This window comes from Lepidochelys kempii, chromosome 3 (genome assembly GCF_965140265.1).
Source record: "Lepidochelys kempii isolate rLepKem1 chromosome 3, rLepKem1.hap2, whole genome shotgun sequence".
In the NCBI taxonomy this organism is placed as follows: Eukaryota; Metazoa; Chordata; order Testudines; family Cheloniidae; genus Lepidochelys; species Lepidochelys kempii.
Window position 1 is genome coordinate 168,930,716 of NC_133258.1, and position 22,479 is coordinate 168,953,194.

At 38.2% G+C, this 22,479-nt stretch overlaps 1 protein-coding gene across 7 annotated transcripts in view; it reads left to right on the forward strand.

Moving 5' to 3' along the window:
* Positions 1-22,479, forward strand: part of BICRAL (BICRA like chromatin remodeling complex associated protein) — a 79,426-nt gene that overhangs the window by 20,756 nt on the left and 36,191 nt on the right. Inside the window, exon 1 of one of the 7 annotated variants that reach the window (XM_073339021.1) lies at positions 15,095-19,075. The exons of 5 other annotated variants lie outside the window; for them this stretch is intronic. In XM_073339021.1, the coding sequence (XP_073195122.1) occupies positions 18,844-19,075 (232 nt within the window). In that variant the 5' untranslated portion in view covers positions 15,095-18,843. Of the gene's footprint in view, positions 1-15,094; positions 19,076-21,639; positions 22,324-22,479 lie in introns of those variants that run through there. One more of the 7 variants, XM_073339027.1, reaches the window with a different exon arrangement.

A 22,479-nucleotide genomic window follows, 5' to 3' on the forward strand; every position in this document is an offset into this window, starting at 1 on the left:
CATGAATTTGTATTTTGTGTGGGGGAGAGTCGGTATGTCTTCATGATAATTTTTAAGACTGATTTTAAAAGAATTTCCCAATGAGAAGACTCCCTCTGACTGGTAGTTCTGTTATGATGAAACATGGGGGGGAGGGTTTTGTTTTGGAGCGGTGTGTATTTCAGTGAGACCATTGAAATCTCCCTCCTATTTAAAAAAATAAAACTTCATCATTCAAATACTACACCGTTTAAGGTATACTTATTAATGTGCATATTTAGAAAAAGGATAAAATCTATATTCAGGACATATGAATGAACTCTGTCAAACTGTGTAAAAAAACTACTGAAGCATGTGGCATATTGTTTGTTTCCCTTTTAATTTTATGCCTTTTGATACATCACAGTATGTTCCTGTCAGACTCAGACCTCTCATTCCTTTATGATGGTACTGAAAGATTTTCTCATTTGGGATTAATTTTAAGGCATTTTTTAAAAGCCTTTGTTTGTTGGTGGATGAAAGGATTTTGAGTTGTATTTTCAGTGAGAAATTAAACATTTTCCTCATTTAATTTTTTTTAAATCTCTTCCTTTATATAAATTATAATGTCTAGAGCATATCTAGATACAGCTCTATGAATGCTTGTTTGTTTTTTGAAGACCATCCATATTGATGACAGGACAATAAACTCTTCCAAATTCATTATTTAAAGTCAATTAAAAGGAAGCGAAATTCTTGTTTGCGTACAAATTTTATATTTTTTAATACATGAAAACGTGTCACTTTCAGAGCTGTTATTTTACATTATTTTGCTAAGAATAGTATTGAGGGTGTGAAGGAGGAGTCATTTTATTAATAGTACTGATTATTTATACTACAGAATATATCTGATTCACACTAATAATTGGGAGATCCCTTGTGGATTATTGTAGTAATTTGTGCAAATTAGTAAGTGACAAAAATATGGTAACAGTACCAAGGGTACTGTGTCAGTAACTGCTCAATCCTGCAAATGCTTAAACGCATGCATATGTGTACTTGTGAGTAGTTCCAAACACTTACAGGGTTGGGTCCTAAATGTACTAAGGGCATTTTAACAAGTGTCACTTTGGCCTGGCCTCCACTTGAAAGTTTTGCTGGCACACCTGTGTCAGAAGTGTGGAAAATTGCATCCTTAATCAACCTACCTGTGTTAGCAAAAGCCCCTGTATAGATGCGGCTATACCAGTTAAAAAAAAGTCCTGTTGCTGGAATAGCTGATTTTGTTTGGGAGACTGGTTGGTATAAGGCAGTGGTAGTCAATTTTTTGTCAAGATTCAAATTTCTTGGTCAAGGTAAAGTCAAGATCTAGGCTCCAGGAAAAAAAACAACCCTCCCCCTCCCCACCTCCCCCGGTAATGATAATAAGTAAATAAAAAGATTTCAGGGTCTGTTCAAAAGTGTCTGGCGGTCTGGATTTGGCCCATGGTCACCTATTGGCTACCCTTAGTATAAGCTATATTCGCAGAAGTGTTCTTTTGGTAGTGTAAACTGCTTCTCTTCTAGGGTGGCCAATATAGCTATACTAGCAAAGACAAGATACTGGTGTAGATGTTTATATCGGTAAACTGCGTCTTTGCCGGTATTGCAGTGCCCCCTCCCAAGTAAGATTAGCGATAGCAGCAAAAGCACATTTTTGCTAGTATAATTGAATCTATGGTAGGGCTCGTGCTTGCACAGCTATATAAGTCGGGATCACGCTCTTTTACACCCCAACCAACATAATTTTGTTAACAAGAGCATGAGGGTAGCCACAGTTATACCACAAAAAAGCCGTTTTGCCAGTTTAGCTTATTTTGTTTGGGGAGCTGGTATAAGCTATTCTGGACAGTATGAAATGTGTCTCCACTAGGAAGCTTTATTGGTATAGCTATACTAGCATAGCTGTACCAATAAACCCTTTCTAGTGTGGACAAGGCCTTTGTGCTTGCCTACTTCAGAAAGTTTTGCCTCTCTAATTACACCAGTATAAAGCAGCAGAAAAAAACCCTCCAGTGTGGATGCAGTTATACTGGTTTAAAAGTGCTTATTCTGATTTGGGAAGTGAAAGATGGGTAAAAGGCACCTTTATACTGGTATAACTGCATCCTCCACAGAAGAGCTAATGGTGGTATAACTACGTAGGTAAAAAAAACCACACCCCTAAATGACACAGTTACACTGTTACAACTTTTCTACTGTAGACCAAGTCTTTGATTCAGTTATAGAAACCATGTTTTGCTCTGTTTTTTCATTCAGAATAATTGTGTTTACAGATTAATGAAATGGGAATTAAGAAAATTAATTAACACTATATAATACACCCTTTCCTCTCTTAACTGGATTCCTCATCTAGATGATATATCTTCTAGAATTGTTTCAAGAAGCATTTTGAATGAGGAAAAGTTTTAAAAAAATATCAATGAGACAAATCTTCCTTAAAATACTTTGCAAAATCCTTCATCACAAGGTAATGTTTAAAAAACAAACAAACAAAAAAGCTTTAAAGTTAATTGCAACTGGAAGGGATCATTTTTCAAAGGGCTAAGCTTGTAACACTGCACTCACGCAAAACTCCTATTGACTGCATTTTCATCAGTAAAACTGTTGTTGCATGGGGTGTGAAACAAACACCCCCTGACTGACATAAGTTTTACCGATAAAAAGCACCAGTGTGGACAGCGCTTTGTCAGTGAGAGACACTCTGCCACCGACAAAGCTACCACCCCTCGTTGGGGGTGGTTTAATTTGGTCGACTGGAGAGCTCTCTCCTGCTGACAGAGAGCAGCCACACTGCGTAGTGGCATGGCTGTAGTGGCACAGTTGGACTGCTGTGCAGTGCACAGTGTAGACGTAGTCTTAGTATGAATTTTGCCTGAGTGAGGAGTTACAGGATTGGGCTCTAAGAGCTGAGTTTATTAAGAACTTTGTGGACTGTGGGTAAAATCCTGGACCCACTGAAGTGAATGCCAAAACTCCCATGGACTTTGGGCCAAGAATCATCTTGTATCTTTCTTGAGGATTTCCACTCTAGTTTTCTGGGTAAACTAAGTACTATAAGTTCAGTGTGTTCAAACATTCAAACTGTTCATTCATCTATTAGTTCAATGTGTTCAAACATTATTTGGTTTCTAGAACAGGGTAATTGAAGGGTACATAGTGTCATGCTCAGCATGAATTATCACCAGTAACACAGTATTACTTCATACATTCCTCTGTACTTTAAAGGTGTTCTTTCTGTCTTTTCCAAGATATCTGATTATTACTTTAGTGACTAGTCAGGTGTATTGATAGGAATGCCACTGAAAATGTCTGTACTGGACACTGATTTACAAGTAAATTAAGTAATCAAATTCTGTTCCCAAAATTTTTAAATCTGGGATTGCATTATGTCACTTTCTCTGTCTGGTATCTTTAAAAAATATGTAAACATAGCAAAAGAGCATGAGATACAGCTGTTCTGAACAGCAGATTAAATAAAGCCAACTGAAGAAACTGGTACAAGAAATTATTCATAACACTGTATTGCAATATAGCAGGTACTGTAACATGCTATGATATTGAATATGATGGTATTTTGAAATATTCAAGAACATCTCAGCATATAATAGAGAAGGAAGTACCAGTTTTAGGCAACAGTACTGAGAGCTTCAGGAATCTATACAGACTTTAGACAGTAATTTAGTTTCTTTCACTGGTGTGCATATTCTTAAAATGTCAGCACATGTTTTACAATTTTACAGTACTGTACATCCAAGCCTCTATGGATATATTTAGGGCCTTAGTTACAAGTATGTGAAATTCAGAATGGTTTCCCAAATCTCAAATGAGGCCTCCTTAGTTTTCTGAGCTATTATTAACGATGAATGAAATTTAAGGAATATTTGAGTACTGGATGAACTGCCTTTATCTTTTTTTTTTCTTTGTACAGTGCTTTAGTGTGCATGTGTTACTTGCCCTTCCAGTGCAGAAACAGTATATGTCACTGTAAAAGGATACAATCCTCTAAGATGATTAATGCTTCCTGAAAGGGAATTAAAGTGTAGTGGGAGTCGAGGACACTTGCAGAGGCGTCCAGCAGCCCACTGGAGATAGTACTTTATGTATTTAATAGGTGATTGTAGTGATGTATGTAATTTATAAAATTACTCTGTCATCTATAGTATATATAATGTTACATATCACAAAGTAGTTTTCCGATCTTTTATCAACCATAGTTTTTCAGTAAGGGGCCATTAATATGCAAATTGTTCAGGTGCAAAATTTAAATTGCACCTTTCTTGTCATAGAAGTACTTTGAGAATATTAAAATATTAATATTTATTTCCAGAGTCACACAATTGATTTGCAACCTTATAATCTAATCTTTTAAATAAAAGATTCCGCAGTATGAGACCCCTAGATAAAAAATCCATTTTACACAGAGAAAAAAGTTGAGATTTTAAATACCGTATATACTCGATCATAAGCCAGTTCGTTTATAAGCTGCCCCCCCCCCCCAAGATGGATAAGTAAAAATGGTAAAAACTGTATGACCCTTTCATAAGCTGACCCTATATTTCAGGTGTTGGCAAACTTCGGCTCCCAGCCCGTCAGGGTAAGCCGCTGGTGGGTCAGGACGTTTTGTTTATCTGGAGTGTTCTCAGGCACGGAGCCCCTCAGCTTCCAGTGGCCACGATTTGCCATTCCCAGCCAATGGGAGCTGCAGGAAGTGGCGCCACTTCCCGCAGCTCCCATTGGTTGGGAACGGCAAACCGTGGCCACTGGGAACTGAGGGGCTCCATGCTTGCAGACGCTCCAGGTAAACAAAACGACAATGTATTAGATATTCAATTCAATGATTTCATTGAGTTTAAAATGATCAAATTTTGGTGTAGACCCGTTTATAAGCCGACCCCCGCTCTTTGATGCGTCACCTTTTTACCAAAAATATTCGGCTTATGAACGAGTATATACAGTAAGTGCCAATGAAAAAGCAAATGTTTGTGATTCTATCTTAAAAATATAGAATGTAATTTGGAGTATAAATGATTTTGAGTAAAGTACCATAGTTGTATAATTGCTGAGGCTTATCTTTGCCTGGGTCTGGGGAAAATATTCACAGGACACAATTGTACCTTTATTAGAATATGAACAGAAAGTACAGTTTTTGAGTGGATGGGCTAACTGAAAAAGTTTACTGTACTTTTCTCAAATTAGTTTCACTTGCTGGTTTTAATGTATAAAAATGACACCTTGATAATAGTTCATCCATTTTTTTCCACACTACTCTCTTTATACATTTCATATTCTTAGTTTTAGTGTAGTCAATCAAATTCCACAATGTTGGCCACTTTTTTCCAATGAACATTCTCTAGCAGTGCCTGGTGCATAATTTTCAAACTAACTGGGGTAGGGAAGAGAAATGTATTTTAATAACATTTCATGTACTTCAGTTGTGCAAAAATCAAAATTTGCTTCTTGAGAGTAAAAGGCAGACAATGTGGGGGAGCAAACTCCGTAGCTGACCATTTATATGCCTGGTAAGTTTTTGTGAGAGTCAGATAATATCCCCTTATTGGAAGGTTCTCACATTGCCATTTTTAACAATGTTTTAGAAATTTAAAAAACAAAAATATGTAGTAATAAGGGTTTGAACTTACTTTTATTTATTTTTTCTGCATATTGCAGAATTCTCAGACAATACAAGCCAGATTCCTTGCAGAGCTCCCTTCAATTACATTTGAGGCCTTGTTTTAACTAGTAAGCTAACACATGGTAATTAACACATTGAAATCCTCGTATGGACAATACAGTTGTAGTTTTAATGCATTAGCAGGTCTATGTAAACGCATGATAAAATACTTCTATTTTTTTTTCTTATGTTGACACACCCTTGGGGCAGTCTTGGCCCCATTGAAGTCAATGGGAGTTTGCCATCAAATTTAGTACAGCCAAGATTTCACTCTGGGGGTTTTGCCTGTGCAAACACCGCAAGATCAGACTTATTGTGTTACACACAGCTTTGATGTAATTATGTTAATGAAGGATATAGTGGTAGTCTTGATTCTGAATTTTTTTCTTTCCGTTACTTTGAGTTGTACAATAGTAAGTTTTAGGGCTGTCAAGCGATTAAAACAATTAATCACGTGATTAATCACACTGTTAATAATAGAATACCATTTATTTAAAATTTTTAGATGTTTTCTACATTTTCAAATATATTGATTTCAATCACAACACAGAATACAAAGTGTACAGTGTTCACTTCCTGTTTATTTTTGAATACAAATATTTGCACTGTAAAAAACAAAAGAAATAGTATATTTCAATTCACCTAATGCAAGTACTGTAGTGCAACCTCTTTATATGAAAGTTGAACTTACAAATGTTGAATTATGTACAAAAAATAACTGCATTCAAAAATAAAACAATGTAAAATTTTAGAGCCTACAAGTCCACTCAGTCCTACTTCAGCCAATCGCTCAGATAAACAAAAAGAAAAGGAGTACTTGTGGCACCTTAGAGACTAACCAATTTATTTGAGCATGAGCTTTCGTGAGCTACAGCTCACTTCATCGTGAGCTGTAGCTTACGAAAGCTCATGCTCAAATAAATTGGTTAGTCTCTAAGGTGCCACAAGTACTCCTTTTCTTTTTGCGAATACAGACCAACACGGCTGTTACTCTGAAACCTGTCAGATAAACAAGTTTGGTTACATTTGCAGGAGATAATGGTGCCCGCTTCTTTTACAGTGTCACCTGAAAGTGAGAACAGGTGTTCGCATGGCACTGTTGTAACCGGCGTCGCAACATATTTATGTGCCAGATGTGCTAAAGATTCATATGTCCCTTCATGCTTCAAGCACCATTTCAGAGGATATGTGTCCACGCTGATGACGGGTTCTGCTTGATAACAATCCAAACATGGACCGACGCATGTTCATTTTCATCATCTGAGTCAGATGCCACCAGCAGAAGGTTGATTTTCTTTTTTGGTGGTTCAGGTTCTGTAGTTTCTGCACTGGAGTGTTGCTCTTTTAAGACTTCTGAAAACATGCTCCACACCTCGTCCCTCTCAGATTTTGGATTGCACTTCAGATTCTTAAATCTTGGGTCAAGTGCTGTACCTATTTTTAGAAGTCTCACATCGGTACCTTCTTTGCATTTTGTCAACTCTGCAGTGACAGTGTTCATAAATCAAACGTGCTGGGTCATCATCCGAGACTGCTGTAACATGAAATATATGGCAGAATGCGGGTAAAACAGAGCAGGGGGCGTACAATTCTCCCCCAAGGAGTTCAGGCACAATTTTAATTAATGCACTATTTTTTTAAGAACATCATCAGCATGGAAGCATGTCCTCCAGGATGGTGGCTGAAGCATGAAGGGGCATATAAATGTTTAGCATATCTGGCACGTAAATACCTTGCAACGGCGGCTACAAAAGTGCCATGCAAGCGCCTGTTCTGACTTTCAGTTAACCTTGTAAATAGGAAGCAGACAGCAGTATCTCCCGTAAATGTAAACAAGCTTGTTTGTCTTAGCGATTGGCTGAACAAGAAGTAGGACAGAATAGACTTGAAGGCTCTAAAGTTTTACATTATTTTGTTTTTGAGTGTAGTTATGTTAGGGAAAAAAAATCTATATCTGTAAGTTACACTTTCATGATAGAGATTGCATTACAGTACTTGTATGAGGTGAATTGAAAAAATACTATTTCTTTAGTTTATCATTTTTACAGTGCAAATATTTGTAACAAAAAATAATATGAAGTGAGCACTGTACACTTTGTATTCTGCAATGGGCCACTCTCGTTACTACTTCAAAAGTTACTTTTTCCTCCCTTGGTATCCTGTTGTCAATTGAATTGTCTCGTTTGACTGACCTCACACTTCGTAAGGCAACTCACATCTTTTCGTGTATTTTTACCAGCTCCTGTATTTTCCACTCCATGCATCTGATGAAGTGGATTCTAGCCCACGAAAGCTTATGCCCAAATACATTTGTTAGTCTCTAAGGTGCCACAGAAACTCCTCGTTGTATTCTGTATTGTAATAGAAATCAATGTATTTGAAAATGTAGAAAAACATCCAAAATATTTAATAAATTTCAATGGGTATCCTATTATTTAACAGTGCGATTAATTGCGATTACTTTATTTTAACCGCAGTTAATATTTTTTAGTTAATCGCGTGAGTTAACTGTGATTAATCAACAGCCCTAATCCGTTTGAATTTTTTACAACAGTACTCAACCCAAGAGAATAAAAATGTAATATACATTTTATCAGAGGAGTGAAATAATTCAGAACTATTACAATGTAACCAGAATTGTAATAGTCTTCCTTTTCACACAGCTGTTAGTGACAAATTTTGTTAGGATTTTGCATAATGTAAATAGTTAATATTATAGTAAGACTGTTATTTAAAATACTGGAAAATAGTGTAAATATAAGTAAGTATGAAATATTTCATGCTTTTGGCTCTGATAGTTCAGTTGTATTGTAAATCTCATTGAAAACTCTAATTTCAGATATATCCAGAGCAGACACAATATGTAAAATCATATCAAAATTAATGAGATTTTGTGTGGTATACTTTGTATAATTTAAATAATTTTTTAAAAGCACAAACTTAAAACGTTAAGAATGTAGCTTACTGTGTATGCAGTTTGGTTGTGTTTCAAACTAAACTTGCCCATTTCCTAATTTTAAAAAGTAAAAATAGATAGAGCAGTAATTTGTCTTAAGATCTAAAACATTTATAAAGTAATTTTTGTTCTGGTACTTAAAAACCAAACCAAAGCAACTAAAATCAAGATATCTCACTATTTGGTGAATTTTAAAATATTTTAAACTGACTTTTGCAATAACAAAAACAGTGGTCTCCAGGCTAAAAATCTCTGACAAGTTTTAGTTTGATGTGATTTGAAATGGCTTAATTTATACATGCATAAATCTTTAGCAACAATGGTGCTACTGCAGTCCCCTTTTTAGTGAAGAATTTAAAGATGGAAAAGAAACCTGAAAAAGCAAAATTCGGTGATGGTAGTGTAACACTACAAAACTGATTTTAATATGGAACGTCATTGGAATTCAGTTAAATAATTTACAATTTGGAGGGAACAAGGAATTTAAAATATTTAAATATAAATTGTGATCTTGATTTCATGCCTAGTGTAAAGTGAACAACATTGTCATTGAAATATAAATAGTGTTCAGGGACAGTTTTTGAGGAAGATATCATATACAACGAGATTTACCAAGTGGAGTCCTGATTCTGTGAATACTTACGCACGTTCTTGAAGTTAATGGGACTTTAAGCAAGTGAATAAAGTTTTTACTGGTTAGAGTCTGCCTTAACTTGTTAAAAAAAACTTCAGCCCATTATCTATATCTTTCCGCTTTGGTGAAGAGTACAAATAATACCTTTAGTGCAGTGGATAAAGAAACTGGAGGTGATAAAATCTTTGTTTTTGTTTGAAAAGGAATATTGAACACCTTTAGTGTGTTTTTTTTTTAAATTACATTTTTTAAGTCTGAAATCAGCTTTTCCTCGAGATTTCACATAACGAGGAGATGCTTGTTTTCCTCTGCTTACACTGGTGGAGAGGAAGAAAACTTAGTGGAAATCAAGCCGGGGCAAAGGGATCGAGGAGAAGGTTGTGGAGCATGGAAGCCCATCTGTTGATATTCGGTATCGCATGTTTGGGGATCTTTCTATTGGAAGTGGCATATTTAAGCAGAGCTGGGAAGCAGACAGTCTCTGTGGCATGCTTCTGTCCTAACACAGAAGTTTTCCAATGTTCTATCTTTCTTGACAGCTGAGCTAGGAGAGAAAGAGCGAGAGTCTATTCCAGATTGTACTTTAAAAAAAAAAAAAAGTTACTAATATTCCAATTGCAGAACTGAATTCTGCTTTCACTTACATTTTTCCAATCCAGTTGGAGACTAACCTGAAGAAATTACTATTCCATAGGTATAACTGAGGGAAGAATTTGGCTTGCAAAATCTTAATTATTGATAATGTACAGGCTGAAAATATACAGCCTAGCTTTCTGATCTTAGATTGGGTTTGCAGGACTGACAATTAGAAAAGTCATAGTTTTTTAATCTGAGAAAATTTGATATAGTCAGTGAGAGACATTAAACAGGGAACCCTTATTTAGTCACTTTTCAGAGAACTGTGCTTCAAAAGAAAAAATATTTAGAAAAAATGGTTATGTTAATTAAAAATATATTCATTTTGGGCAGATCATGTCTTGTGGCCATACAGGGAATAAGAGGATTTACAGTGCTCCCATTTTTCCCTGTATGGGCTCCCATGCCAAGGGTAGCTTCTTGGGGAGGAGAGTAGCTTACACATTCTCCTCCCTTGTGCATGTGGATGAAAGTAGGCAGGAAGAGGTGGTGAATGGACTGAACCTTGGCTCCAATCCCACAACATACTGGTCATCCTGTTGGGGGATCTAGTCTATGCCATACCTGGCTAAGGATACCTCCCCACCAGAGTAAGGGGGAAACCAGGAGGCATATTGTGGAGTGACTCCGGTTTTCCACTTGCCTTCTGATCTGTTCCAAGGGTAGTGCAACAATATACTTAGGACTTGTGGCAAAGCCAGAATTTATCCTTTCATTAGGTGGATTGGTGATTTCTTCAGACATTTAAATGGCACAACTCCTTGTTCACTTAAGGGGGAAGCAATTGAGAAAGTCCCTGAAAGTTTGGTCTCCCTGGAGATTATGATGACAATTTGATTACATTGCAATTTTAATGAGATTTGATTATACTATCTCTATATAAAATCATAGTGAAACTATTTTAGTGCAAGTGCATGAGTATACATTGCATTCAAATAAAAATAACCTCTATAGAAGTGGACTGTTGCAATGTTAGATTATCAGTAAGAAGCTTAATGAAGCCAATATTGGAGTTTAGAAACAGTGTGAAGGTGTATCCAAAACTACCACTGCAAATGTAAAAGAAAGATATCTCAGTGCTATATTGAGCCTAAGTCGCCGTAGCTCTTGCTTGCAAAGAAGATTAAATGCAACAGCAAGATTAAATGATCATGCTATGTCAGCAAGCCAATATCTATCTGCTGTATCTGTCTTTCTTTGACTACAGTAGTTAAAAGGTTCATATATAAATTTCCCATAAGGATGTTCTAATGGTTACCATATTCTCCTTGGGTCAGTATGATTGTACTTAAAGATAGCAGCACATATGGTTTCTCATTAGTGAGCCTGAAATCTTAACTTCTTAGTAAAACCTACGCTAAATGAGTCTGACTCTGGTAAATGAATATTATTAAACTGCTCTAATTTCAGGACCTTTGTTCTGGCCCTGTCCTTAGCTCAGTTTTCATAGTTCACTGTGTTGTGCCCAGATGTTACTGTATCTTGAATATTCTGTTGGCTCAGTCTTGCCCCGTACTGTGTTGGTGTGCAAGGGCATGTAAGGAGTCCCACAAGGAGTAGAGCCAGGACCAGGACCATTCCATAGTGCACAAGAGTGGGTTAAGAGATCAGAAAAGTTTATATATTCACCTTCCAACTGTCCCCAGTGCCAGTGAGACAAGGTGGGTGAGGTAATATCTTTTATTGGACCAACTCTTCTGTTGATGAGAGAGACAACATTGCCAGTAACATTTTCCTAGTAGAGGTGCTGACTTTCTAATTTCCCGAGGGGGTGCATGAGCTCCACTCCGGCCCAGGCCCCACCCCTAGTCCAACCCTTCCCTCAAGCCCCTGCCCCCATTCTGCCCCCACTCTGCCTCTTCCTGCTTTGTTCTGCCCCCTCCCCTGAGCACGCCCTGTCCTCTCTCCACCTCTTCCTGTCCCACTCCTCCCCCAGTGCATCCTGCCTGCTGCTGAACAGCTGATCCCGGGGGGCCCGCTGACGGGCAACAGGCGCTGGGGAGAGGGGGAGGAGGTGGTCGGTGGGGCCCTCCGATGAGTGCTGAGCACCCACTGTTTTTTTCCGTGGGTACTCCAGTCCTGGAGCACCCACAGAGTTAGCACTTATGGGTCCTAGAGTATTTATTAACAAGTAGGCTTGGAAGGATTAGATTTTTATTTGTAAATGTCAGTAAACGTCGATTTCACCATACACACACAAACTGACAAAAATATTTTCATTGATAGTAATTGAAATTTACAGATGGGGAAAGCAAGAAAAATGTTGCTGGAGAACTTATTTGAGTTTGATATAAGGTTATTTACTTTGTATACTTTGACACGTCATGTTGACAGTTTGTGTTTTAACGGTTAAGGCTTTAACTTTTTGACTCTGTCTACTGTCATTAAATAGTTATTGTCTGACTCCCCCATAATTTTCTGCAACTGTAAAAATTTAAATGGCTAAAAATAGAAAAAGGTGCTTAAAATAAATATCAATATTATCTGTTGAAATTATTTTAAAAAAATCAAAGTTTGCCTAGCATCATCATAAGACATTCAAAAGTTATATTGTGTCTTTGTTTGGCACTGATGATAATGGTGGTTGAATGTAAGCAGACACCACTCTGGCGAGTTAGTTGGGTTGCACCTGCTTAGAACAGGGCCACATTTGGTGTGATGATGATAAATTGATTTTTGACAGATTAAATTGTGTGGAGGAGATGATAATAATACTTACATATTTGACATGCTACATAGCAGAGGCTTCCAAAAAGGTTATGATGCATCTTGTCAATTACTTGGAATTTATTCCACATTCAGTGCTTGCATTATAACTCCTGTTGATGTTAGTAGGTGCTTTGGGTCTGCATTCATGAAAGGGTAATTTCTGTGTTAAAAGTTTTCACTAGATACATAGAGCATAGTATAGCATGTCAGAAAATCATCTGGAAGCACAGAAGAATATATATATTTCTATTTCAGTAAAGAGGTCAACCCACTTTTAGTGGATAAATGAATATTTTTAAAGAGAGAAATAAAGCTTGCTTTCAGCTTATGAACCTGTATGTTATATTTTGGTCTGAAACATAATTTATTGAAGAATGATCAGTCGCTGAACAAGCTGAGAGATGATAGAACAGATCTGTTAGTTCATACAGTTCGTCTTCTGTCAGTGCTGGAAAAATACTAAACAAAACAAAAGTAAAGACACTACTTAGCTTTCATTTATTTAATATGTTGAACATGACAGAACACAGGTAGCCCATCCAGCTTTTCTAGTGTAGGTGTTTATTGAGGTTAACTACATCCACAGTGTTTTTCTGTCATGCTTTGGTATCTGTATCTAAATTGATTAGTTTGTAGTGTAAGCTGTTTAAATGTAAATACTTGTCTCATGAAACTGTGAAATGTCAGATTTTCTGTGCTCTTTTTCTTCTGCTGTCCCCCTCTTTCCTTGACTGTCTCCTGGGAGTGTAAGGCTTGGATCTTTAAGAAATGTTTAATAAAATTATAATAATTAACTACTTGATAATTCTTTTAATGCCCAATATATCATATAGTTTAAAATTATTAATTTCTGATGGAAAACAGTCTGCAGATTCTAAGTATGTACATATTTTTAATCGTTTGGGAGGTTAATAGATTTTTCAATATTTGTTGGCATTTTAAGAAATGAGTGAGAGTGATAGAATGCATTTGGTACTTGTCAAACATGATTTGAAGCCAATTGCAGTCTTTGAGACAAAGTCAGAGGTGAGTCAAAGTCTAGAGGGGTGGAGGTTCATATAATTCACATCTTCCAGTTCTCACCCAACACCTCCAGTTTAGACTCACTTAAACTCCCGTAGATTTATTTATTTTCACATACTCTTACCATTTATATCCTCGACTTACACTCCACTGGCAGTGAGTCTGTAGGAGGTAACAACTCACAGCTCAATCACTGGTATGTTGGAAGCTTGCTTTTAATTGGGCCCTCATTCTTTTTCTTTTGGTTATGTGAAACTTAGAGATAATGGGCTAAATTCTGTCTGTGTGTGTTGAAGGGCTAAAAGGGAGGAGTGTGCAAGTAGAAGGGGTTGAATGTTTAAGTAGTAAACCCTATTGAAAGTTATAACTTTTCTACAACCTTTTGTAGCTCTTTGGTGTGTACATTATACCAACTTAGACGTCTGTATGCGCACACATTGGTAAATGGAAATAAATATATGTAAGGAGTTTAATTTACATATTACACATCACCTGTTAGGGTTGCCAACTTTCTACTTGCACAAAACCGTACACCCTTGCCCTGCTTCTTCTCTGAGGCCCCACCCCGTGCTCACCTCATCCTCCCCTTCCTCTGTCGCTCGCTCTCCCCACCCTCTCTTGCTCATTTTCACCAGGCTGGCTCAGGGGGTTGGGGTGCAGGAGGGGGTGAGGATTCCAGCTGGGGGTGTGGGCTGTGGGGTGGGGCCAGGGATGAAGAGTTTGGTCTGCAGAAGGGGGTTCCGGGCTTGGGGGGTGGAGCCGAGGGGTTTGGAGTATGGGAGGGGGCTCCAGACTAGGGGTGTGGGTTCTGGGGTGGGGCCAGAAATGAGGGGTTCAGGGTGTAGGAGGGGGCTCCAGGCTGGGGCAGGGGTTTGAAGTGCCGGAGGAGGGGTGAGGGCTCTGTTGTAGGGCTGGGAATGAGAGGTTTGGGGTGCAGGAGGGTGTTCCTGGGATTGGGGGGTTCAGAGTGGGGAGGGGGAACAGGGCTGGGACAGGGGATTGGGGTGCAGGAGGGGACCAGGGTTTCAGGCTTCAGGTGGCGCTTACCTCAAGCAGCTCCTGAAGCAGCAGCATGTCCCCCCTCCATCTCCTAGACAGAGGCCCGGCCAAGCAGCTCTGTGTGCTGGCACGTTCGCGGGTGACATCGCCACAGCTCCCATTGGCTGCGGTTCCCGGCCAATAGGAGCTGCAGAGCTGGGGCTTGGGGTGGGGGCAGTGTGCAGAGCCCCCTTGATGCTCCTACAGGTAGGAGCTGGAGAAGGGACATGCCACTGCTTTCGGGAGCTGCAGCTAGCCCCGTTATGTTGCCGACCGGACTTTTAATGTCCCTGTCAGTGGTGCTGACCTGAGCCACCAGGATCCCTTTTCGACCAGGCGTTCCGGTCGAAAATCGGACACCTGGCCACCCTACCTCTTGAATTTACTCCTTTTTCTAAACAGGTAAGCTTAAGGACTTACACTTGCTTGCATCACATTGAATTTGGCTCAGTATCTTTAATTTAGTTCCCCTATGGTATTTATAGAGCATCAATCACAATAGTATCTAGGTATCTATGAATAAAATTCTGCTATCAGTTACACTGATGTACATCTGGAATAATTTAATTGAGGTAAATAGAATTACTTCAGCTTTACACCAGTGAACCGAGCAGAATTTAGCCTAAATATCTAAAAAGAAAAGGAGTACTTGTGGCACCTTAGAGACTAACAAATTTATTTGACCATAAGCTTTCATGAAAAAGTACTCCTTTTTGCGAGTACAGACTAACACGGCTGCTACTCTGAAATCTAAATATCTAATTAGCCTCTAAGTTTCATACTTAGTTCTGAACTTGAACCACTTTTCCACAGACCACATCCTCTATATGCTATTTGCAGATCTTTTGCAGACTATGTGCAGTATCATTTTTTCTCTTGCAGTTCAGCATGGCATCATATTAAGTAGGAAGTTGTGGCAGTCACTTGAGGCTATAATAGTAGGAAGTTGCTACAGTTTCTATTATTTGAACTGTATCAAGTCCCGAGAGCATATGGCCCTTCTAATATATATGGATGATGCCCTCAGTAGATGATAGCCATTTTTGGATATGAGATGTCCAGCAATATGATCTGTGTATTTTTGGCTAGTGTGAAGTACTGTTGCATTGATTGTGTAAAGACTACTGATAGTGATTTTTTGCATATGTCTATTGAACCAAATCACTGATAGGTTAGAAGGAAACCATGGAATCTATTCTCCTTTCCATACATGCACAGAATTTCTGATGGCATTAATGGGAATTTCATTAGACATATAGAAAAAAGAATAAGGTTGGTCCTAAATCAGGTATCTTGCACTGACACATTTAATCTGTAAAGACCTGTTATGTGTGGATTGTCGTCCAGGTTATTTGTATTTTGTGATGCTCTTTTTTCTGTTTATGTGATGTTTAGAGATTATGGGCCTAATTCTGTCTGAAACCTAGAAATTGGTGTAACAGACCCCTGAATGAGCATGCAGATACACTGCAGAGGCAATGTTTACAACTATCCTCCTCCTTATCAAAGCCTATATTCAAACAATCTGTGCTTTCCTACTAACAGAAGAGGTAACTTACTGAAGACTTATGGCTGTTTCTGCACAAAAGCCATTTCACAGTTAGGAAGTGTATGAGCATAAATATTGTAGTATGCCACGTAATATGCCTCTGCTACTCATATCTTGACTAGCCTGAGGGGTAATGTCTGTGCTCATATTTCTGAGCCATTTTAAGTGTGGTTGAGTTTTTTCATTTAAAAAAAAGTTTTAGTCATTTACAGGGTACATGCTTAGGATCCTATGTTTTAAGGCAGGGTCGGGGGTCGGGACCCCTCAGGATGTCGTGAGGTTATTACATGGGGGGTCACAAGCTGTCAGCCTTCACCCCAAACCCCGCTTTGTCTCCAGCATTTATAATGGTATTAAATATATTTAAAAGTGTTTTTAATTTATAAGGGGGGTCGCACTCAGAGGCTTGCTATGTGAAAGGGATCACCAGTACAAAAGTTTGAGAACCACTGTTTTAAGGGGTAGGTTTCACATAGACAAATCCCTGGGTGGCTCAGTTCCCTTCTAGGTGAAGAACTCTGTACTTGGGCTCTTAAAAGTCTAGTCCACTGGCAATGTGAGACTGTAGCTCACAGCACAATTCATTATTCTGGCATGTTGTAAGTGTGCTTTTGTTTGGGACCTTGCTTATCATGGCTGCCCTTGATCTTTGTTGCTTGCTAAAATGTAAAGTGTATGTATCTAGTTCCGTAAGCTGGAAATAGGAGGGGTAGGGTTTTTTTTTTTTTTTGCGCGTAATGGTCGGGTAAACGTTTCCGACTTACGCAAAATTCGAGTTATGCAAGGCTTTCCGGAATGGAACGATTGTGTAAGTCGGGGAGCGTTTGTATTGTTAACAGTATGTTGGGTAGATTTTAATAGAACTTGAGACTTGCAGACTGAAGAAAAACATATTGGTAGATATTTTTCATTTTGAATTAGTCAAAAAAGTCTTTAGTGTCAAGACTTCATAAAGTGTAAAGATTGTAAAGAAGAATATGAATTACCACTGAAATTTTTATTTATAATGCATTTTCATTCAGTCCTACCTTTTCTTTTTTTAATTATAATTTGCAGATTTTGACAAGTGATTGAGCTTTTATTGTCAAATTCAAGTTATTTGTTTTTATTGGTTTGATACACATGTAAATACTGAAGCTGAGCTGGGGTGGGGTGGGGTTTTCAAAAGCACCTATGTAATGCAGCACAAATTTTATTGATTTTCAGTGAGACTTGTGCATGTGAGGGCTGGTCTACCGAAAACTTATATCAGCATGGTGACGTGTCTCAGGAGTGCGAAACTATGCCAAACTAAACCCTGGTATAGACAGGGCTAGGTTGATGGAAGAATTCGTCTGTCAATCTAGTTACTGCCTCTAGGGCAGATGGATTAACTACAGTGATGGGGGAACCCCTCCTGTCAGTGCAGTGAGTGTCTACAGTGAAGCATTATAGTGGCCTAAAGCTGTGCCACTGTAATAGGGTATGTATAGACAAGCCCTTAGAAAATCCCACTACTAAAGCAATACTCCATGTGTGGACTCACAATTCTGCTGTTAGAACAATAGAAAGAACAACATGCTATAAACACTACTAGGAATACAGTTAAAGAAAGGGCTAGGCTAAACATTTATTCTTAATAGTACATATTTACAGAGTGCAGTGACATAATAAAATAGTGTTTATGTTGTAAGTCATTGTGGTTTAAATCCTCAGCCCAGCACCCATACTGAATACCTGGATTTGGCATTGAGTAGATGGGCTAGTCCATAGGGGAAAGAATTCTCTTTCGTAGAGTGTAGAGTCACTCCATGGATGCTACTTTAGTCCAGTAGTTGAAATAACCATCGGTAGGCTCAACTTGTCCCCCTCCCCTCCTGCACCCAACAGCAGTGAGTACTGGAGGATCCACACAGTGGTGGGCCCTCTGTCACCTGCTTCTGCAAACTAATGCAGAGGGAATCCTTACTGAGTGGGCCTCTGCACTGTAGAAGGGCTGCATGCATCCTGCTTATCCCACCTCAGACCCATTTTGGATAACACCTTGTTTGCGAGTCTAGGTGATGGGGAGATAGTAATCTCTCTCAATTTCCTCTGTTTTTTACCTTGCTGACAACTACACTAAGAAATTTCATTTTGGACATGTTAAATTTGAGGTAGTTGCAGGACACTCCTGAGGAGATGATATAAAGGCATTTGGAGACGTGAGTCTGGATAGTTGGATGGGAGGTCAGGGTTATGGAGATAGATTTGGAAAATGCCATCATAGAGTTTGTATCTTAGATGGTGAGAGCAGATGAGGTCACCTGAAGAGCGAGTAAAGGAGGGCAAGAGAGGCAGTGTAAGGGTAGAACCAGGGTGGAATAGATTTAAATCAATTTGATTTAAATCATGATTTAAATCACTAGTCAGGAAGACTCAATTTAATCATGGATTTCTACATAAAAGTGCATTTTTGTGGTTGTTATAACCTTAATACAGCAAACATAATATTTTAACAAAACAAGCACATGAATTTTTGAATTTAGTTTAAACATTCAAGTTTTTTAAAATCAGGTTTGTTTTTGTTAAAATTGTTTTTAACTAAAATAGTTAAATGAAATATTTAAAAAAACAAAAATTAAATTGATTACGTCAGCCCGGTCAACATGAGAAACTTAAAATATTGGCTTTTGCAGCTAACTCAGTTGTCTTCACTTTTATTTTCCTGTTTCCTCATAATCTGGAAAAGAAAAACAAGCTTTCCTGCTTTTCAGGTCCAAAATGATTTCTCAATTTGGAATGAATTAGTCCAAAGAAAGAAAATATTCTTTATAGACCGGCAGAAGAAGTTACTGCTGTTAAAAGTGAGATTATCATTTCAACAGTCTCTGAATCCAAGTGCGTAAGTGACTTCCACCAGTGAACTGGTGGGACTTTCTTTAAAACATCATCGGCAAACATATGTTTCTTGAATGGTTCACCTTTAGCTCTGAAGTTTATTATTTATTGAGTGATCACTTTAAATAAGCTATTACCAGCAGGAGAGAGGGGTGGGAGGAGGTATTGTTTCATGGTCTCTGTGTATATGATGTCTTCTGCAGTTTCCACAGTATGCATCCGATGAAGTGAGCTGTAGCTCACGAAAGCTCATGCTCAAATAAATTGGTTAGTCTCTAAGGTGCCACAAGTACTCCTTTTCTTTTTGCGAATACAGACTAACACGGCTGTTACTCTGAAAAAAGTTTATTATAGTTGGCATTATGGAGGGATGATTGCTGGATGTCCATGTCATAGCCAACTCCTCTTCTTCAGCAGTTAAGGTTTGACCCTGGTACCGAGTATTGAGAATATTTGCAAGAAAATGAGCTGGCGATAGTGTTTGTCCCATTCATTTTTTTAAGGCTTGTAATTTAACTCTGTCATTGCATATTTCTCTTTTTAAGATCTCACTCAGTTCCTTCCAAATGTCAACAGCGTCAGCAAGAAAACAGCTATTTCCCTGCATTTTTTTCAAGGCTACAGAAATAGGCTTCAGGGTACTCAGCATGTGTTCAGCATTTCTCTTAAGCCCAAGGTTGAGAACTTTGGTTGTGACAGTGCCATCTGTTTTTTCACGATTTTGTTCACAAACTGTCATCAGATTAGGCCGGTTCTTGATATAGTGCTCAAAACAGTTTTTCAGAGGGTGGAGATGGATGGCAGGAGAGAGCTCAGTAGATCATTACCTGTTAGGCTCACTCCCTCAGGGGCACCTGTCATTGGCCACTGTCGGTAGACAAGATACTGGGCTGGATGGACCTTTGGTCTGACCCAGTATGGCCGTTCTTACGTTCTTATGTACACTACTGAGTTCCATCACACGTCTTGTGGGAGAGTTAGCTTGGTTCCTCCCACTTTTTTCAGAGCAGCTGCTGCAAAGTGGTTGTTACGGAAGTATTTTGCAATTTCAACATTAGCCTTTATTTCTGTAACACTGAAGTCTTTGGCTAGGAGGTGCATCAAATGAGCACTGCAACCATATGTTATTAACTTGGGACTGTCTTCTAAATTTCTTCTCATGTTGGATACATTTGCAGCATTATCGGTGACCAGGCTGCATACTAGACATTTGAATTTTTTTTTCACAGTTTGTTACAGCTTTTTGTAAGTATTCTGCTGTGTGTGCATTTCCTTATTGTCTAATGTTTCTGTAAAGAAGACATTCCCTTCTTCTGTTGTCACACAAGCACATACAACAGGATCATTGTGGACATTGCTCCACACATTAAGACTCAGGTTAACAATTTCACCCTTTAGACCTTTTGCACACTGCTCAATTTCTCTTTCATACACTTTATCCAGCAATTTGCCTGCAACATCTGCTCTGTTGGGTGGACTGTATCCTGGTGTTAATGACTGAACCATGTTAATGAAGTGTGGGTTCTCAATCATACGGAAAGGAGGGTTTGTTGCATAAACAAACTGAGCAATTTTTTCATCAATTACCTGTTTTTGTAATCTTCTGGTTCTTATCACAAACTTAACTATGGTTGTTTCTGAATGATGGAGATTTTTTTTTCTTTTTGCTACAGGTGATATACTGTGGCTATGTGACATAAATGATGTGACTGAAACACTATCATTGGTAGATAACTGAAACTATTGAAAATGATGGTGATCTTGACTGTGGATAGTCTTCAGAATCCTGTATGTTGAGGATGGATTCTCCTAAACAAAATAAGTCAATGCAGTTATTTAATTATTATTATCACACTGCTCATTTAGTATTACTCATTGCATTCACTGACACTCAGTACTACTTTAAAGGTGAAATTGTAAAAGGAAGATCTGCCTATTTCAGCTATTTATTTTTTTTATCACAACTGCATCTAAAATAATAGTACCATAGAGTAACAACTATATTTTTTGCTCAAACATGAGAATTCAAAAATAGTCCAGAAGGAAGAGAGGCAGCCTTTAAGAAAGAAGTATGAAATAAAAACGTTTACCAACCTGAAGATCCTGCATGTTCAAACATGTTCTTTTCATCATCTTCAATGCAGCTTCCTCCTGAGAAGGATCACTTCTCATGATGTTGTTTCATTTGGGCAACCAGGCCTTGCATTTCATTGTTGCACTGTTTGCATTTTGTACGCATGCCTTCTTACCCACAGGTAGAGGATCTTCATTAAAATATTCCCAAACTGGGTCTCTTTTACGGCCTGCTGCCATTATAGGTTTTCCCTTCCAGTGAGTGAATGCTATGATAGATCTCAAATCAATGAAGGCTACACTCAGAAAGGCCTCAAGACTTCTGGAATATGCTGCTCAAATGGTTTCACTTTTGTTTCTGTTGCCTGTCCCTCCCTTCACACATTTATCTCCAGGCTTCTTCTGCTTGTCCAGATATATTCTGCCCCCAACAATCTTCTTATTCACTGAACTTTTTGAAACTTTGCACTTTTAGAGAGAGGTAAGGGGTTGACTCTGTGTACACAAATTTGCAGAGGGACAATAGCGTTGAGGTCTGTTATTTCTCACCTCTTTATTATTAATTTAAAAATATTTTTGCTATTAACAAGCATGTTATCTCTGGAGACACAAATCCACAGTTTGAGAACTGCAAAATTAAGCATCTCTGACGGTATCTTCTGGGCTGCGCATTGAGTCCCATTGGATAGATAGAAAGATTAACCTAAATAATCTATACAGAAGTCCCTGGAACCCCATAAGATTGGGTCCCTAATCCATGAACTATTGGAACTCATTTACAAAACTTTTCCTAAACATTACATGAATATATTGTCTCATACTATAGAATTATAATTTATAATCCCTTTTCCATGATGAGATATCTTTGAGCTATACTGTATCTTTACATAGGTTTTTTCCTCAAAAAGCATTTTATCAAAAAAATCCGATTTAAATAAAAAAAAATTTATTAAAAAAAATCGTTGATTTTTATCCACTCTGGATAGAACCTTAAGGGGTGTCAACAGAGTGGAAAAGGGCAAAGGAGATAGAGCAGTGAAATGAGATGATAATGGTTATTGTGGTAGGAGAACCAGAATCCTACAATCTCAGAAGCCTAAAGAGCAGAGCAAACAGAGGAGAAAGTGATCAACTTTATAAATGCAGAAGAACATCTGTACCAAACTGAACCAGCAGTGAGTAGGGGAGAAGGTGGTCATGATGGTTTGGAAGTAGAGATAGGGTGGAACTAATGTACAAGTAATTAAATACAATCCAGTTAATGCAAGTGATGTGTGTAGCAGATTTTTTTAGGATTTTCAGTTACTACTTCTATTACCAGGAGATCACTC